A 19,970-nucleotide genomic window follows, 5' to 3' on the forward strand; every position below is an offset into this window, starting at 1 on the left:
TCTCTGGTGGGCTGTACACAGCAACAGCTCTACTCTTTCTGGTGGGTTGGCCACACGTGTGTGTACAGGGCTGTCTGGGATTTTACCTTATAGCTCTGCTGACAAGGGGGCTGGATTTAGAGCGTCACTAATTAAAATCCTGTTTTAGAAAGTTTTAGCATGTCAATGAACACTTGCCCAACCAGGAGCTTAACGAGTTAATTGTTTGTTTGTTTGCAAGTAATTAGCAACTAATGGTTACACCAGGGGGGCCACCTACTGGGACAAAAAGTGTTATCTCTCCTAAACAGAACACAGACTTAACTTTCTCCAAAGAAGTGAAACAGTCCTCTTTTATTTAAAATCATTAATGTATAAAATCGTACATTTTTCTAAAATATTAAAGTTTATACTTTCATGAACTCTAGTTACTTAAACATACAAGCAAGATAGGAGAGCAGTCAGGCAATAAATAATCTAAGTGAATTTTCTTCCAAGGAAATTGGGAGAAATAATCTCTTAATGCTATTACAGTATTTTGATGAAAATGCCTGCTTTTCATATGCATATGTAATAGTGAATGTTGTCAATGAAAACACAATAATATTTGGAGTGCAGTATGCTGGAAAAGGATGGAGATGTTATTAACACTGAGTGTAATTGTCTTCCAAGTGCCGGGATTAATTCATAGGAATAGTTGCACCAAGTATTTTTAATAATTAATGGGCTAATTCCTTTTCTTCATGTCTTCTCTTTAAATGAAAGAGCTACAAGTTTATGTGAAGATTCACATGTAACTACCTCCAAGCAATTTAAATGCACTGTTCAAACTAAAGAGAATAGCATCTGTCCTTAAAGATATTTCAAAAGGAACAGTGTTTACTATAGTGTGTGTGTGTGTGTGTGTGTTGCTAAGGTCAGCAAATACACTTGTTGCTAGGCCAGCATTCTATTACGGAGCTACAAACCTAATAGTTAAGAAAAAGTTTCTTCTTCTTGACCCTTTTTTCCTTCCTCCCTCCTGTTTTCTCACTTCTCCTCTTCTTCCTCCCCTCCCCCTTTCTGCTGGAGGTTGAACCTCAGAGCCGGTAGCATGCTTACTACATGCTCTACCAGTGAACAACAAACCAGCCCTGCTGAACTGCTGAATTGGGGTTTGAATTTCATCAAGATGATAAAGCTTGTAAAAAAAAAAAAAATAAGAACCGAGTATTTCAGAATTCTAAGAAAATAGAGATGATTTTTTTGGGTGGGTCGGGTTGTGGGGCCTGAACTCTGGGCCTGGGTGCTGTCCCTCAGCTCTTCAGCTCAAGGCTAGCACTCTACCACTTGAGCCACAGCGCCACTTCCAGCTTTTTTTCTTTTTGCTTATGTGGTGCTGAGGAATCAAACTCAGGGCCTCATGCATGCAAGGCAAGCACGCTACCACTGAGCCACCTTCCCAGCCCTTATCTACAATTATCTACCAAAAAAGTCTCAAGTAGCTATATAGCTCAAGTGGTAGAGTGCTCAGGCACAGTGCCCAGGCCCTGAGTTTAAGCCCCAGGACTAGCACAAAAACAAAATAAAACAAAAACCTGAATTGTTCCTTGCCTTTGTGAAGCTCACAATGGTGCTGGGTGTGTGTGTGTGTGAGGGTTATCAGACAGAAAACAAATAATCATAAGTAAAGGTAACCAAGGACAAGCATGGGTGCACAAGGACTCATTCAGGTAGATGGACAATAGCAGGAGATGTAGGTTGATGCCTGAGTGGACCTCGTTGGAACCCTCAGAGGTTCATGGCACAAGGAATCTGCAGCACAGCCTAGAACAATTCCAGCCCTCCATGGTTTCTTCAGTAAATAAACAAGGACATCCCAGTATTTTGGTTCAGTTTGTTTGGATTTATACAACACCATTTTATATAAATGAATATAAAAATTAAAGGCAGGTACTGACTTGCTGTGAAAAGGAAATGTCTTGTTTTTTTTTTTTGTTTTTTTTTTTTTTTTTTTTTTTTTTGTCAGTCATGGGGCTTGAACTCTGGGCCAAGGCACTGTCCCTCAGCAATTCAGCTCAACACTAGTGCTCTACCACTTGAGCCACAGTGTCACTTCCAGTTTTCTGAGTGGTTTATTGGAGATAAGAATCTCACAGCCTTTCCTACCTAGGCTGGCTTTGAACTGATCCTCAGATCTTAGCCTCCTGAGTAGCTAGGATTACAGGCATGAGCCACTGGTGCCTGGCAGGAAATGTTTTCTTATATAAACATAGGGATTTGTGTATGTGTGTGTGCTGGTGGTGGTGGTGATGGTCCTGTGGTTTGAACTCAGTGCCTGGGAGCTGTCTCTGAACATTTTTGCTCAAAGCTAGCACTCTACCATTTGAGCCAGAGCTTCATTTCTGGATTTTTTTTGGGGGGGGGGAGGGTAGTAGTCAATTGGAGATAAGAGTTTCATGGGCTTTCCTGCCCAGACTGGCTGGCTTCAAACTGTGATCCTCAGATCTCAGCCACCAGGTAGCTAGGATTATAGGTGTGAGCCACCCATGCTCTTCATAAAGAAATTTTGTAGGACATAATATGTGGCAGACACTATTATAGGTACTTGAGATGAGTGATAAACAAAAATATGGTAATTGCTGCGAGTGATACACACTGGAAGAAGAAAACAAGGCGACAGCGATGTCCTATAAAGGAGAAGGATGTCTTTAAGTACATTGAGGGGATCAATGGTCCAGAAAGGCTTCTCCACATATGCTGAAGCTGAGAATGGGAGTGAGCCAGCGTGATTGAAGAGCCTGAGTAAAAGGACTGCAGTCAAAGAGCAGAGGTCTTAGTGAAAAAAAACTTGGACTAGTTTTAAAAAAAGTAAGTAAGAGTAGAGTTAGCAGTATTAGTACATGGAGATCCAGGAGGTGCTGAATAATGGCTGGGCTTTTATAAAGCCTACAGTAAGAGCTGAATGCTTGTGGTAAAATTCAAAGCTAGCCAGGGCAAATGAATTTGAATTTATTTCCAATTAACCAGCAAAAAGCCTGAAGTGGAGGTGTGGCTCAAAGTGTTAGGCACCAACTTGAAGTGGAAAAAGCTAAGCAAGCATGTGAGGCTCTGAGTTCAAGCCTCAGTGTTTGTGTGTATGTGTGTGTGTGTGTGTGTGTGTGTGTGTATACATACTTGTGTGCACACAACTTGTGTGTGTGCATACATATACACAAGTTGTAGTAAGATATTCCCTGTGCCAAAGGAAACTAAGGTGGGTCTTAGGCTGGGACTGACACAGTAAGATTTATGTTTTTGAAACCTGAGATTGGGAAGTATAACTCAGAGGTACAGTGCTTGCTTAGCTTCAATTCCCAGTACTGAAAAAAGTCCCAGTTCAGTGGTAAAAGAAAATGAAGATATGGGGGCTGGGTAGGTAGCTCAGTGGTAAAGCACTTGCCTTGCATGCCTGAGGCCCTGGGTTCGATTCCTCAGCACCACATAAGCAAAAAGAAAAAAGCTGGAAGTGGCGCTGTGGCTCAAGTGGTAGAGTGCTAGCCTTGAGCTGAAGAGCTGAGGGACAGCGCCCAGGCCCAGAGTTCAGGCCCCACGACTGAACCCCCCCCCCAAAAAAAAAGAAAATGAGGACACGGATGGAGATGAGGGAAAAGAGGTATAAAGAATGGATCTGGCCATGCATGGTGGTGCACACCTGTAATTTTAGCACTGGAAGCAGAGGCAGGTAATAAGGTAGTAAGGTATAAAACCAAATCAAGCTGAGTGCTGGTGGCTCATGCCTGTAAGACTAGCTTTTTAGGAGGCTGAGATCTCAGGATCATAGGAATTTTAAGCTAGAGCAGGAAGAAGAGTCTGTGAGAGTCTTATCTCCAGTTAACCAGCAGAATGCCAGAAATGGTAGGTGGCCCAAGTGGTAGAGTACCAGCCTTGAGTAGAAAAGCCAAGTGAGAGCATGAAGCCCTGAGTTCATAATCCAGTACCAGCACAAACAAATATAAAGAATGGCTGTTTTGGGCCTAGGCAAAAACAGTGCCACTTGCTGGGGTGTACAGCAGTGGACTAGGGGAAAAAACTGGGAAGAAACAGAGTTTTAACTTGGGTAGCAAGTACTATTTTGTATGAGCTTGGAGCTGAAGCTCTACCCTTGTCATCTCTGGCAAAAAAGCCATAAGAGCCATAGGTTTGCATAAGATCATCCAGATAACAGAACCAGCTACATCAAGGGGTTGAGGTTGAAACTAGGGCAGGACTAACATTGGAGCCAATGTCTGGAGGCTGGAAGAAGTGGTACTGAAGGAGAAAATAACACAGGAGAGGAACACGGAGACATGGAAATAAAGCCAAGGGAAACAGTCAAGGGAAAGATGGTGATCATAGCATCCCTAGTGATCCCTGATTCACCCTTGACAAAGCAGTAACAAGAGCAATTTAAAAACCTACATATAGGGCTGGGAAGGTGGCTCAGTGATAGGGTGCTTGCCTCGCATGCATGAGGCCCTGGGTTCAATTCCTCAGCACCACATAAGCAAAAAGAAAAAAAACCCTACATATATTGCTAGGCAGGTGGCTCTACCAAGTCAACCATACCTCAGCCCTCTTTTGCTTAAGTCACTTTTCAGGTAAGGTCTATGTTTTTCCTAGGGTCAGGTTCAGACCCTACACCTTCTACCTATGGCCTCCTGTGTAGCTGGACTCACAGGCTTTTTACCACTCGGCCCTGTTTGTTCACTGAGATGGAAGTCTTGCTAACATTTTTTTTTTTCCAGGCTGGCAAGTTTGAAAGGTAGAGACAAAACTAGACTTGAAGAATGGAAACTTTCTTTACTTCCTTTCTTTTCTTACTCTTTTTGGTTGTGGGGCTTGAACTTTGGGCCTGGGAGCTGTCCCTGATCTCTTCAGTTCAAGACTAGTGCTCTATCACTTGAGCCACAGGCCATTTCCAGTTTTCTGGTGGTTAACTGGAGCTAAGAGTCTCACTTACTCCTGCCCAGGCTGGCTTTGAACCTCAATCCTCATATCACAGCCTCCTGAGTAGCTAGGATTACAGGTATGAGCCATTAGCTCCCGGCTCAATGGAACATTTCTGATTTGGAAAATATACTAGGCCATATTCCTTGGGGGGAAAAACAAACCTATTTCTATAAAACAACTAGATTCTAAACCAAGCATACCTTAAATGTATCATTGAGATCCTAATAAGTAAGAGAAGTTTTGTTTGTTCATCAAACAAAGCCAAAATAAAATCCAATGACCAAAAACTGAAGTTAGAACTGGGAGTCATACTAAGTAACCAAACAGTAAACATGGAATCCTCTCCATTAGCATCTCTGAAACTAGGATAGTAACCTTCAGATGTGAAGGAGCTGTACTGAAGACCACACTCAGGAAAAGACTATCAATTTTTCTTAGTTTCTGGAAAAAGCAGACCAAGCCCTCTATGGAACAAAGCTTCCTTAATTTAGGTTCATAAGGTTCTTAGAAATCAAGTGCATAAAAATCAATAATCAAACTCATAATCAAAGACTATCTCAGGTCTCAGCCTTGGATTACAGGGGTGAGCCATCCATGCCTAGCTCATAACGCTGACATTTTAGAGGACTGCAGTTGCTTTGTAGGATGCCGTTCATTTAAGGTCATCTGATTCATACTCATGATTAAGTTTAGGCTGAACAGTTTGATAGGAATGTCACAGGGGGAACCTGTGTTCTCACTGTTCCCTATGAGGTACCTCATGGCTTGGATTTGTCTTGTTACTAGGGATGTTTTACTTTAGTATTGAAGATGGTATCTGTCAGGCTCTTCATTGTAACTTTACTCTTTTTTATGACATAGAATTTTATGGAGGAGATACTTTAAACCTACGTGAATGTTATTTCCTTTCTAACTTTCTATTTACTTAGTGAGTTTAGAACTTTCCCTTTTACTTGGTAGATTATAGTCTCATTATTTATTAGGATGTTTATATTTCCCAATTTGGTCAATGTGGGGACCCCTTTAAGCTGACTTTTATAACCTCTGTCACATTATTTTTAAGCACTTTGTACTGTCTAGCATTACAAGATGTCCCAGGCATATCTTGTTCTAATCTTGCTCCAGGTCCTAGAATCAAGCTATTCCTTCAAGAAATAATTCCAAGGTGTTTGGAAGACAAGATCTAGACTGGATGTTCATGCACTGCTCTTGGGTTATCTCTGTTTCCAGGGCTTCCCAGTGGAAGAGCTAGGAAACATGTAATGTGCTACACATCCACATCCATATCAATATTTATTCCTATATATGTATTAAAACTTGGGCTCACTTGAAAGCTTCTCACTTCCAATGCAGCTCTGTAGGGTTCATTCTAACTTTTTCTTCCATCCTGTTTGTATTTCCCTCCTCTGACAGTGAGAAGTCTAGTATCCACTCATTATTCCTAATACATATATTTATTCAATCTGTATTTATTTATTTATTGTTGGTCATGGGGCTTGAACTCAGGGCCTGGGCTATCATTCTACCACCTTGAGTCACATCTCCATTTCTGGTTTTCCAGTGGTTAATTAGAGATGAGTCTCTTGAACTTTCCTGCCTGGGTTGGCTTTGAACCATGATCCTCAGAGTAGCTCCCTGAGTAGCTAGAATTACAGGCATGAGCCACCAGCACCTGGCTGAATTTTTTTATTTTTATTTTTGTGTGTTGGGCCTAGGTGCTGTCACTTAGCTTTTTCACTCAATGCAGGCACTCTACCATTTGAGCCACAACTCCATCTCTTGGTTTTGGTGGTTAATTGGAGACAAGAATCTCATGGATTTTCTTCTTCTTTTTTTTTTTTTTAATTTAATTTAATTTAATTTGAGAACATACTGTACAGAGGGGCTACAATTACATGGGCAGGATAATGCATACATTTCTTACCAAGCATTGCAGCCTCCTCCTTTGTTTACCCTTCACCTCCCTTCCCAGCCTCCCCCCTCCCCCCACCCAATTATACCCCCCTCCCCCCCCCACACCGACATTGTAAAGTTGGTTTTGACTGGATTTTCTTCTTTGGGCTGGCTTGAAATCTAATCCTTAGATCTCAGGCCTCCTGAGTAGCTAGGATTACAGGTATGAGCCATTGATGCCTGGCCAACCTGTCCTAATTATTGACCAAACTTTTGTTGCAATTGCCTCTTAGCAGCAGAGATGCCTCTCTCACTTTGGTTCTGACATTTTGTCCTGGGCAGGTGTACTGCCCAGAAACCTTTCTTTTTTTTCTTTACCAGTCCTGGGGCTGGAACTCAGGGCCTGGGCACTGTCCCTGAGTTTCTTTTGCTTAAGGCTAGCACTCTACCACTTGAGCAACAGCGCCACTTCTGGCTTTTTCTGTGTATGTGATCCTGAGGAATCGAACAGAGGGCTTCATGCATGCTAGGCAAGCACTCTACCACTGAGCCACCTTCCCAGCCCCACAGAAGCCTTTCTTACCTCACTTGAACACCAATATCTATGCTAGGTGCTCCTACATGCAAAAAAAAGCCCTTCTCTCTGTGCCTGGATTCAACACCCCAAACCTACCATTGTGTTAATGTTTCCTTCATCTTATGCTGGCATGCAGGGCTCTGAGACCCTGTGCCAGGCTGCCTCTCTTTGTGGATGTTCTATCTCCAGTTGTAAAATCCTGACCCTAGACTCTTACCTTCCACAAAACTCTTCCTCATCATGTGTGGACTCTAAAATGGCCTTTCCATGGAGATCCCTTTCTCTCCCCATTTTTATTCAACATTGTTCCCTAGGTTGCCTGGCCACCAAAATGTCTCCACACTTGCATAAGAAGGCTTTGTGGGAATGATTTCCTCACCTTGATTGGGGCCCAACCTTGGTTTGGCTCAATACCTTGTTCTGGGTCCTGTAGCTTCTTCATCCTCCTTTATGAAGCCAAACCTAATGGCTGAATCAGGAAGAAAAGAAGAAACACTATATACTCATTTTAGATCAAAACATTGTCTTCTTTCTTCAGACATTGCTTTTGGTTCTTTAATTGAATACCATTTGGCTAAGACATTGACATACATTTTTCATTTAAATCAGATTTACTTAATGTATTGTTGCTGCCTCGGCATGGTGGCACATACCTATAATCCAGCACTTAGGAAGTTGAGGCAGGGGGATCTTGCGTTCCAGGCTAGCCTGGGCTACATATTGAGACTCTGTCTCAAAAACAAACAATGGACAATAATTTTTCCATAGTTTATCATATTCTGTTACTAATTTATTCAGCTTTCCAAACATTTGTTTCAAATTATGGCCTCTATTAAAGTTTTTCTCTTCCTTCTTTCACTTCCCTTTCCTTCCTTCCTTCCTTCTTTCCCTTTCTTTCTTTCCTTCCTTCCCTCCTTCCTCCTTTTTTCCCCTCCTTCCTTCCCTCTTTCCTTCCTTCCTTCCTCTTTCCTTCCTTAATACATTTCTTTCTCTCTCCTTCCTTCCTTCCTTCCTTTCTTCCTTCCTTCCTTCCCTTCTTCTTTCTTTCTTTCTTGCTTTCCCCTTCCTTCCCTCCTTCCTCCTTCTTTCCCTCTCCTTCCTTCCCTCTTTCCTTCCTACCTTTCTTTCCCTCTTTCCTTCCTAGCTTTCTTTCCCTCCCACCCTCCCTCCTCCCCTCTATCTCTCTTTCTTTCATCTTCTGGCCAAAATCAGGGTGAAAGCTAAAGTTATCACAACAGGCACAGAACTTCCTATGATCTGGTTGCCTCTCCCACCTTTCTTACCATACTCCTGCCCAATTCTTCTCTAGTCTCAGTGTAATTCCTGAATCAAGCCAAGTCACTTTTGACTTAGGGCTTTGGCCTTCTGCATTATTGGTCCTTTTCTTGGAATGCTCTTTCCTTAGATATTCTAAGCCTCACTCCTATGATTCCTTCAAGTGTTTGTTTAGATATCATTCCTTCAATTGACCCCACCCTAAGGAGATTATTTAAAATTATGAGTGTTCCATGCACCATTTCCTGATCTGTTTTCCTTTGTACTTGCCATCTTCTAGTATATCAGACTTCTAATACTAGTTGCATTATTTATTGATTTTTACTACCTCTGTACCATACCTTCTAAACTGCAGTTCTACAAGGGTAGGGATTTTTTTTTTTTTTTTTTTTTTTTTTTTTTTTTTTTTTGTCGGTCGTGGGGCTTGAACTCTGGGCCTGGGCGCTGTCCCTCAGCTCTTCAGCTCAAGGCGAGCGCTCTACCACTTGAGCTACAGCGCCACTTCCGGTTTTCTGGTGGTTTATTGGAGATAGGAGTCTCACGGTCTCTCCTGCCCGGGCTGGCTTTGAACCGCGATCCTCAGATCTCAGCCTCCTGAGTAGCTAGGATTACAGGCGTGAGCCACCAGCGCCCGGCTCAGGGTAGGGATTTTTTTTTAATGTTTTGTTCATTATATAGTAAATATTTGTTGAAGAAAGTCATTCCCTGAGGTGGTTTGAATTTCTAAAAATTGAGTCCTACTGCCATCTAGTGTTTCTAGAGGGATATGCTCATAACTATTGTTTAGTCACAAAATAGATAATTGTGGAAAATCAATTCTCAGTTACCAATTTCCATTTTTTTCCTGTAAAATATAAAATGTTTTCAATATATAAATCATAATTGGGACATAATTATTTCTCTAAAAGAAAAGAGAAATCTCTTCTCTGACTTGCCTGATGCTTAGTAGATTTTTTTTTTTTGGTAGTACTGGGGTTTTAACTTAGGGCTTTGCACTTGCAAAGCAGGCAAGTGCTTTACTGCTTGAGCCATGCCTCCAGCCCTTTTCTATTTGGTTATTTTTGAGACAGGATCTTGATTTTTTCCCCCTGGGACAGTTTGGATTAGAATCTTCCTATTTACATTTACCACTGTAGCTGAGATGGCTAGTATGCACTTGTCATTCTACGACACCAAGCCTTTTCTGCTGAAATAGGGTCTTGTAAACTTATTTTTTTTAACTGAAGCTAGCCTGAAACCAAGATCCTTCTGATGATCTTAGGCTCCTAAGCAGCTACAATGGATAGAGGTGTACCACCATGTTCAACTATTGGTTGGCTTTGAACTGAATTCACCTGATCTCAGGTTCCAAGTAGCTAAGATTAAGGCATGAGCACTTGTGTCTGTCTCCTTCCTAAAATGCTTGTGATGGTAAGACTATCATGTATCTTTTAACCTTGGGGCATCTCCATACCTTCCCTCTACATGCTCTGAAACAATCAACTCTAAACACCTCAACATGGCAATAATTTTGCTGTTTTGTTTGGAAACTGTGTGGTACACTATTTCTCTAGAATATAAAAATACATGTGCTATAGTTCAAATGTTACCATCATAATTCAAGTTGAAATTTAATTCCCATTATGAGGTAGTGAGAGTCTAGAAACTTGATCCAACTATGTGGTATTTGGAGGTGGGACCTTTGATACGCTATATGAGGGGCAAAGACCTAATTCAATGGAGCATGGCTTTGTAAGAAAAGCAAGAGTGACCCAAATTACAGTGCTCTGTCTCATCATGAACCCTGGATTGCACCGAGACTCTGTGGAGAGTCAACAGGAGAAAAGAGCCTCACCATGTGTGGCTGCCTAAGTTTGAACTTTAGCTTTAACATCCATAAGCCAAATAAATGTTACAACTTGTTACAAATTGCTCAGCTGGTGGCACTATGAAAAATAGACTAGAATAGCTTATATATGGATTTGTGTGTGTGTGTGTGTGTGTGTGTGTGTGTGTGTGTGTGTGTGTGTGTGTGTGTGTGTGTGTGTGTGTGTGTGTGTGTGCTGTTTGTGGGCCAGTATTATGGTTGAACTCTAGGCCTGGGTGCTGGGGTTTTTACTCGAGGTTAGTGCTCTACCGCTTGAGCCACAGCTCCACTTTGGGCTTTCCTCCTCTCTCTCTCCCCCCCCCTCTCTCGTAGTTAATTGGAGATAAGAGTTTCCTGGGCTTTCCTGTCCAGGCTGGCCTTGAACCACAATCCTCAGCTCTAAGCCTCCTGAGTAGCTAGGGTTACAGGTATGAGCCATGGGTACCAGACTGTTTATTCATTTTTAAATTTTGGTTTTGGCTACAAAAGTCCTCAAATCACAGATAAAACATTAACAAGTATAATGGCAATACTTTCTAAATGGTAATATTGGGAAGCTAGAACTCAGAAGTCAGTCTGTGCAGAAAAGTTCACGAGACCCCATTCTCAACCAATAACAAACTAGGCAATTTGGTGCAGGCTTGTCATTTCTGTTATATGGGAAGTATAAATTGGAAGACTACAGGCGAAGGTGGCCCAGGCAAAAAGTGAGATCCTGTTAAAAAAAATAACAAAACCAAAAAGAGCTGGGGCACTAAGGACAATGTCACAAGCATCTGCCTAGCAAACATAAGGTCATGAATTCAAACTCCAGTACTGCCGAAAAAAGAAAATAAAATATTGGTTTCTTTAGCTGTGAACAAGGAAAAAAGAAGAAAATAGAAATTTCTGTAAATGGTCAGATAAGGTGATGTTAGGGAAATGAACCCTAAGATATGTATTCAAATGTTTTTTTCTTTCATGTGATTGTTTCTAACGCATTTATAAGATTATTTCTTTGTTGTTTTGTATGTCCCTCCCCCACAGTATAACCCCTGCTTTCACTGTATTTGATGTCGGTATAATTTGTGGAGGGGAAGGGGAAAAACACGTCATTTAAATAAGGATACAGGTGGACCCGTTGCAACAATGAGAAGTACAAGTCATTATGTCGAAAACAAACTTTACAACTTTGGTGGGGGGGGGCAGGGGAGCGGATGGGAAGGGAGGGGAAGGGGAAACAAAGGAGGAGGCTACAATTCTTGATAAGAAATGCACTCATTATCTTGCCCATGTAATTGTAACCCCTCTGTACAGTATTTTCACAATAAAAAATAAAAATTAAAAAAAAGAAATTGTAAATGAAGCAGATATAGAACAAAATACCTGCATATTTAATATTTATATGTATATACACATATATGCACACATACATGTTTATTTATTTGGTATACTTGTATTGGGATTTGAACTCATAGTTATGCAAACCAGGCAAGTGCTCTACTGCTTGAATCATACTCCAGCCTTTTTGGCTTTATTTTTCTGATAGGGTCTTGAGATTTTTCATGAAGTTGAGCTTATACTATAATTCTTTAACACACTTGGCCCAAAACATTAAATTCTTTTAATATTAAATCTAGATAATGAAAATTAGAGTTAGTTGGCCTTTACTGGATGATTATTGTACTAGGTACTACCCTAAAGCTAATTTATCATCTTAATAATCTCATAATGTAGGTTCTTTACCTTAAACATCATTTCTCAGATGACAGAGTAGAGACAGAGAAATTAAATATCCTGATTAAAGTCACAGAACTAAAGAATGGTAAAGCCAGGGCTGAAAACCAGGCGGGCTGGTTCCACAGCATAGAACCTTAGCTGGAACTAGAAATTATGCTGCTTGTGTCAAAGTTCTTGGCCTGATCAAAGAAACTAAATTATTAATGTCCTTTTCTTCCAGAAAAGGAATCCATGCTACCTTACAAGAAATAAAAGTATATATCATTATTGTAGAAATAGGTCTTATTCTTTTGACAGTGAAGAAAGTAGAAGCTAGGGAATTTGTCTTACAGTGGCACAAGGAAGGACTACTTGGCTTTTACTTCCCTCATTTGTTTTTTAAAGTGTTTTTGTCTTTTCTGTTTTTGTTTTCTTTGGTGCCTACAAATGAACTCAGGGCATAAGTGCTGTCCCTTAGCTTTTTGCTCAAGGTTGGAGCTCCACCACTTAAACCATAGCTCTACTTCTGGCTAAGAGTCTCATGGACTTTCTAGGCTGGCTTTGAATTGAAACTTTCACATCTCAGCTCCTTGAGTAGCTAGGATTAAAGGTTGAGCTGCTGGCACCTGGCTCCTTCAGAACTTTTTAGGCTATGGGGCTGGGAAGGTGGCTCAGTGGTAGAGTGCTTGCCTTGCATGCATGAGACCCTGGATTCGATTCCTCAGTACCACATAAGCAGAAAAAGCTGGAAGTGGCGCTGTGGCTTAAGAGGTAGAGTGCTAGTCTTGAGCTGAAGAGCTGAGGGACAGAGCCCAGGCCAGAGTTCAGGCCCCACAGCCAAAAAAAAAAAAAAAAGAACTTTTTAGTCTACCTTTAATTTACCCACAGTTTATTATAGGCTCTTATCATTCGTTTTAATGTTTTAAAGTAGATGGTGTATTTGGGCTCCCTAATTTCCAATGCATACACCTGAATTTGGTTCATCTCAGCTGGATATTAAAAAGAAAATAATTTAGCTGGGCACTTTTAGGCAAATGCTCTACCACTGACTGTATACAACCTCCGCCCAGACTTTTTGTTAGTTTTTAAAATACGAAGTTATTTGTGAAAGAGAAATAGTTATTCTGTGTCTTATTTTTGACAGGGTTTTTCTAAAATGTGGGTTTGAGGATACTCTGAATCAGATTCAGCTGGAAAGATTCCCAGAACAACCTACTACAGCAGAATTTTCTTGCACGGAGCAGGAATCTATCTTCTAACAATTTCTCCAGACAAATTTTACATGTGTTTAAGTCTAGAAACCCTTGACCTAGTAGGGTATTTATTTAGTTTTATTTTTTGTCTGTTATAGGGCCTGGGCCCTTTCCCTGAGTTCTTCAGCTCAAAGTAAGCACTTTACCACTTGAGCTACAGCACTACTTCTGGTTTTCTGGTGGTTTATTGGAGATAAGAGTCTCATAGACTTTCCTGCCTGGGCTGGCTTTGAACCTCGATCCTCAGATCTCAGCTTCCTGAGTAGCTAGGATTATAAGTGTTGAGCCTGTAAACCTTTTATAAAAGTATAAAATTTAAAAGGATAATTTTTAAAAGCATTAGGGTCATCTGGGTTGTTGGATTCTCTCCTATTTCAGACCACAGACCAGACCTTCAGGGAGCACCATGTAAAAATCTATTATACAAAAACCAAATATAATTTTAGAAGACTAGTAATTAACAAATCTATTTACAAGACTGTACATCATTTTGTGGTAAATTACATATAAAAAATGTCTCAGTGAGTTATAAGTGTGAGACAACTCAAAATAATTCTTTAGTGGATGTTGCCTAGTCCTGACTTGCCTTCTATAAAATTATCCAGATGCACAAAATTATTACTACACTACCCACACACCAGTCTCCAGTAAGCCCTGAGGCATTCTTTGAACAAACCCCATTTCCTGTATAAAAGGAAATAGGCTTCAAATAGAGTGTGGCCAACTGTACAAAACTACGTTAATTAAACTTACCAAAGAAGACAGAAAATTCTACAGATTTTAGTTGTTTGAAAATAGTTAATATAGGGCTGGGAAGGTGGCTCAGTGGTTAAAGCGCTTGCCTTGCATGCCTGAGGCCCTGGGTTCGATTCCTCAGCACCACATAAGCAAAAAGAAAAAAGCCGGAAGTGGCGCTGTGGCTCAAGTGGTAGAGCACTAGCTTTGAGCTGAAGAGCTGAGGGACAGTGCCCAAGCCCAGAGTTCAGGCCCCATGACCGGACCCCCCCAAAAAAAAAAACAAAAAAAAGAAAATAGTTAATATAATACTTTTGGATGAGCAGGCTAAACAGTGACCTAAGGCTTTAACCGTTTTGTTTTTTTTTTGGGGGGGGGGGTCCGTTCGTGGGGCCTAAACTCTGCGCTTGGGCGATGTCCCTCAGCTCTTCAGCTCGCGCTCTACCACTTAAGCCACAGCGCCACTTCCGGCTTTTTTCTTTTTTTGCTTATGTGGTGCTGAGGAATCGAACCCAGGGCCTCATGCATGCAAGGCAAGTGCTCTACCACTGAGCCACCTTCCCAGCTCAGGCTTTAACCAGTTTTATAATTCAACTAAACTACCTCTTCACCAAACTGAACATTAACTTGATTTTACCAATTTTTATTTTATTAATTTGATTTTTTTCTGTGCCAGTACTGGGGCTTGAACTTAGGACCTGGATTTATTTTTGCCCAAGGCTAGCCCTTTGCCACTTGTGCTATAGCTCCACGTCTTGCTTTCTAGTGGTTAATTGGAGATAATTAATTGGAGAGTCTCATAAACTTTTCTGCCAGGAGAGTTGGAATCCTCACATCTCAGCTTCCAGAGTAGCTAGTATTACAGATGTGAGCCCCCAGCACTCAAGCTCCTTCTCCTCCTCCTTCTTCCTCTCCTCCTCCCTCCTCTTCCCTCTTCTTCTTCCTCCTCCTCCTCCCTCTTCTTCTTCCTCTTCCTCTTCCTTTTCATCTTCTCCTTCTTCTTCATCTTCTTCTTTCTGGGACTTGTACTTAGGGTTGGGGTGCTGTCCCTGAGCTTCTTTGCTTAAGGCTAAGATTCTACCAAGAGAGCCACAGAATCACTTCCTGGCTTTTTCTGAGAAGTTTATTCGAAATAAGAGTCACCGACTATTGTCTGGGCTGGCTTCAGACTGAGATTCTCAGATCTCAGCCTCCTAGCTAGGATTACAGGCAAGGGCCACAGGCACCCAGCTAAACTCTGTTTGTAAACTAGCTGATCTTAGCAAAAATTCCTTGCCTCCTCTCTGATAAGGCAATAGCTTCTTGAAAATACTTTGAGCTGGGCGCTGGTGGCTCACGCCTGTAATCCTAGCTACTCAGGAGGCTGAGATCTGAGGATCGCGGTTCAAAGCCAGCCCAGGTAGGAAAGACTGTGAGACTCTTATCTCCAATAAACCACCAGAAAACCGGAAGTGGTGCTGTAGCTCAAGTGGTAGAGCGCTCGCCTTGAGCTGAAGAGCTGAGCAGGCCGAGAGTTCAAGCCCCACGACCGACCAAAAAAAAAAAAAAAAAAGAAAATACTTTGAACAGTCTGTATTCACAGAAGGAAATTATTTAGCTTGATGTTAATACCACAGCCCAGATAAATTCAGACATTAAATAGAAATTTTCACTGGGTAGCTCTCCTTTGGTATGTCACATAACTACTCTTTTTTTCTTATACTTTTGTGTATTACTCCCTACCTCTTTCTGGGGTTTGAATTCAGAGCTTTATATTTTTTTATTTTCAGTTTTTTTTTTTTTTTTTTTGGTCTTGTACTCAGGGCATGGGTACTATCCTTGAGCTTTTGCACACAAGGTAGTATTCTGCCAGTTTGAGCCACAGCACCATTTCCAACTTTGTATTTATTTGCTATTACTTGAGCCATGCTTCCAGTCCTATTTATTATTATTATTATTATCCTATTTTTGAATGTGCCAGACCTAAGGCTTGAACTCAGGGGCTAGGCACTGTTTCTGAGCCTCTTTGGCTCAAGGCTAGTGCTCTACCACTTGAGCTACAGCTATATTACTGGCTTTCTGGTGGTTAAGTGGAGTCTCACAGACTTTCCTGCTTGGGTGGGCTCTGAACCTACCTGTATAGCTAGGATGACAGGCATGAGCCATGGTGCCCAACATGTTGCTGGTTATTTTAGAACTTTTCTGCCCTCACTGGCCTTGAACTATCAGTCCTTCAGATTTCAGCCTCCCAAGCTGCTAGGATCACATGCATGATCTGCTAGTAATAGGCTTACTTTTCTTCTGTGTTAGTACTGGGGTTGAACTCTGGGCTGGGGTACTGTCCCTAAGCTTTATTTGCTCAAGACTGGTGCTCTACCATTGGAGCCACAGTTTCTTTTGTGGGTTTTTTGGTGGTAAATTGGAGATTATCTTTCCTGTCCAGACTGGACAGATCTCAGCCTCCTGAGTAGCTAGGATTATAGGTGTGAACTACTGGCACTCAGCTCCCATAAAACTTTAAAAACATGATCTGATCTTTCATCTTCCAGGTGTGAACTACTGGCACCCATAAAACTTTAAAAACATGATCATGAGAAAATCTAGTATTTCAGTTTAAAATATGTAACTTCATTTCTGATCATATTCAGATATGCCCACAGTTTCTGGATTTGATCCAATGTATGTGTTCAATCAGGCAGGTTATAATCTTTACTCAGCATCTACTTTTTGAAAATGGAATAGGTTTGTGAGATTAATGGCTAGATTTTTGGAAGAACTAGTTAACTTTGTCGTTTTCTTTGACTGGAGCTTCCAACAACTCAAGAGAAATAAAGGAAGTAGTGTGACGTTGGGGAAGATGGATGAAGGAAGGAGTTCTAGCCCTCACTTGGCAAAATCCCCAAACTTCCTTGAGCTTCATTTTTTTTTATCATATGATGGGAAGCCTAAGAAACTATTAAAAGACTCTTCCAAAACTTTTTTGATGACTAGAAAAGCTTATTTGCATATCAGGCCCCTAGATTCAGGAGGTTCAGATCTAAGGATTGTGATTTGAAGCTAGCCAGGAAAAGAAAAGTTGCTGAGACTCTTTCTCTAATAAACTAGCAAAAAGTCACAAATGGAGCCGTGGTTCTAGTGATAAAGAATCATATTTGAGCAAAAAACAAAAAAACGAAAAAACTAAGGGACAGCACCCAGGCACTGAGTTCAAGCTCCAGTAGCAGCACACACACAAAAAAAAACAACCCACAAAAACTCAGTTACTCAATCTGAGTGAGGTGGAGTCTCACAGACTTTCCTGCTTGGGTGACAGGCTAGGATGACAGGCATGAGCCACTGGTGCCCAACATTTTGGGTTTTGACAAGTGTATCTAGATAAAAAGCAACAACAACAAAACAACCAAGATGTTTTCCTTTGTGATATAAAAGAAGTTTGGAAGGGGGACTAGGAATCTAGCTTAGGGGTAGCGTGCCTGACTAGCATGCCTGAAGCCCTGGGTTCGATTCCTCAGTACCACATAAACATAAACGTGTTGCTCAGGTGGTAGAGTTGCTAGCCTTGAGCAAAAGCAGCTCGGGGACAGTGCCCAGGCCCTTCGAGCCCCAGGACTGGCAAGACAAAACAAAACAAAAACAACAAAAATAAACAAAAACGGGCGCTTCTCAGGAGGCTGAGATCTGACTATCACAGTCTGAAGCTAGGGCAGTGAAGTCCATGAGACTCTTACCTCCAATAAATCACAGAAAAAGCTGGAAATGGTGCTGTGGCTTAAGTGGTACAGCACTTGCCTGGAGCAAAAAGTTGCTCAGGGACAGCACTAGAGGTTCTAGCCCCAGGACCAGCAAAATAAATAAATAAAATAAAAATAAGTTAAAAAAAAGCAACTTTAACTGTCTTCTGAGGCTAGGAGTAAGGCGTAACTTTTGCCTAACAAGCACAAAACCAGATGTTCAAAAAGAGAGAACAAAAAAGTTAACAAGAAAGTATGGAAGCCTGGGCAGCCCGGGAAGAGTTAAAGCATTGTCAACACAGGCACGGGCTTTTAACCAAGTTCTATCCAAGTGCCTAGAAAGCTGGTTTTGTGCTTACTGCCCACAGATCACCAGAGAGCTGCAGATTCTAGACTTGTGAGTTAGTTAACCAGCACCGCGTGGCTGCAGACTTGCCCGAAGCAAGGGCTGGAAGGGCTGTGAGTTCAGGAAACTCCTCTCCCCACCCGCCCAAAGTCGCTCAGGAAATCAGGTACAGAGGAGCTAAGGCTGACGCAAATCCCCTGGGGCGGCCCAACTCGAGGCTCAAGTTATTTTCTAGCCGCGACCACGACTGTCCACCAAGACTTACAAAAGCGCTCGCAAGGAAGGCGCTCTAAGCACCGCCACACCTTCATGAATCCTACAGCCCTAGCAGTAGAACCCGGCGCCTCGAAGGAACCTCCAAGTCAGCCCCGCAGCGCTGATGGAAGTCACCTCCGACCAATGAGCGACCTGGAGGCGGGGCCTGACGTGTGGAGGGCGGGATTTCCCTCGCGGCCTCACCGCGGCTGGCAGCCTGGCGCGGGCGGAGGCTGCGCCTGAGAGGGTGGGCTGGGGTGAGCTGCTGCGGGCGGGCCGGCGCTCTGATCCGTGGGCGTCTGCCGCGTCTCTCGCTGCCGCCGCCTTCCCTTCGTCACCATGCCGGGGATCGACAAGCTGCCCATCGAAGAGACACTGGAGGACAGCCCTCAGGTGAGGTGCGGGCGGCGGCGGCGCGACGGGGGAGATGCGGGCCGCAGGCCTGGTTGCCGCCGCCGCCGCCGCCTCGCTCGCGGCCGCTCAGGTGCCCCAGCCAGCCGCGGCCGCGCCCCGAGGAGGCCGGGCCCGGAGGAGGCCGGGCCCCGAGGCTCGCGAGCGCTCGGGTGACCGGCCCGAGGCCCGCGCGCGGGACCGGGCCGCCGCCTCCTGTGGCGCCCGGCGCTCTCTTTAATCAGACCGAAGTTTGCTTTTGTTTTTTCTCTTTTTGTCGCGGTGGTGGGAAACGCTGAGCGCCGGTCGGCGATGTTCCGAGGAAATGCGGGAGGAGGTGGAGGTGGTGGTGGTGAGTGGCTCGGCGGCTCGGCGCGCCGGGGAAGGAAATGGCTGGGTCTTTTCGGGAGGTGCCTGGAGGAACCGCGGACGCGTCCCTGACGGGCGTCCGCGCCTGCGCCCGCTCTCCGGCCGCGTGTGCCGCTGTCGCGGCCAGGCTCGGTCGCTGTCACCGGAGCCGGGTGATGCGTGACGGACGACGCTTTTCGCGGCACCGGGGCTGCGGGAGCCTCCTCGCGCTGCAGACTTGGCCCTGATAGACTCATCAAAATAAGAGTCCGCGTTCTGTATGCGTTGGGAATGGGGATGGATGCCTATTTGGATGCCTACATTCCGCTTTCGTACAGCGAGCGACGTGAAGCGATGTTGCACCCATACCACTTAGAGCGATCATTTTCTTAGTTATTGCTTAATTAGAAATACAACTGCACGTAATTTATTTTTAGTTTAATATGGCCCTGAAAAAAAGAAAGGGAGGGGAGGGCTACCTCCTTCTTTCTTGGATGGCTTTTTTGGCTCTGCGTTCGGTGCCAATTTTAATTGCCAAGTTGAAATCGGGCTCTGATTATAGAACTGATTTGTTCTTTTTCAGTCAGAAAGTTATCTACACAAGCCAGTTGCTTGCTGGTAATGTACTCTTATCAGCGTACATTCAACAAAGAGGAGTACACATTATAGCCAAATACAATATTTCTTAGTGACTTCCTCAGTGTAAAGTTGTAAT

The 19,970-nt window shown here is 43.0% G+C and overlaps 1 protein-coding gene across 2 annotated transcripts in view; it reads left to right on the forward strand.

Annotated features, from left to right (window-relative positions):
* Positions 1 to 18,779: 18,779 nt before the first annotated feature.
* Appl1 (adaptor protein, phosphotyrosine interacting with PH domain and leucine zipper 1) overlaps positions 18,780 to 19,970 on the forward strand; it is a 54,646-nt gene continuing 53,455 nt past the window's right edge. For both annotated transcript variants that reach the window (XR_011371141.1, XM_070018478.1), the window contains exon 1: positions 18,780 to 18,910. Coding sequence is in view for 1 of the 2 variants with exons in the window: in XM_070018478.1 (XP_069874579.1) it covers positions 18,857 to 18,910 (54 nt within the window). In the remaining variant the exon portion in view is untranslated. The remainder of the gene's footprint in view (positions 18,911 to 19,970) is intronic.

The sequence above is a fragment of the Dipodomys merriami genome, unplaced genomic scaffold (assembly GCF_024711535.1).
Source record: "Dipodomys merriami isolate MVZ:Mamm:240054 unplaced genomic scaffold, mDipMer1.0.p SCAF_13, whole genome shotgun sequence".
Classification (NCBI taxonomy): Eukaryota; Metazoa; Chordata; class Mammalia; order Rodentia; family Heteromyidae; genus Dipodomys; species Dipodomys merriami.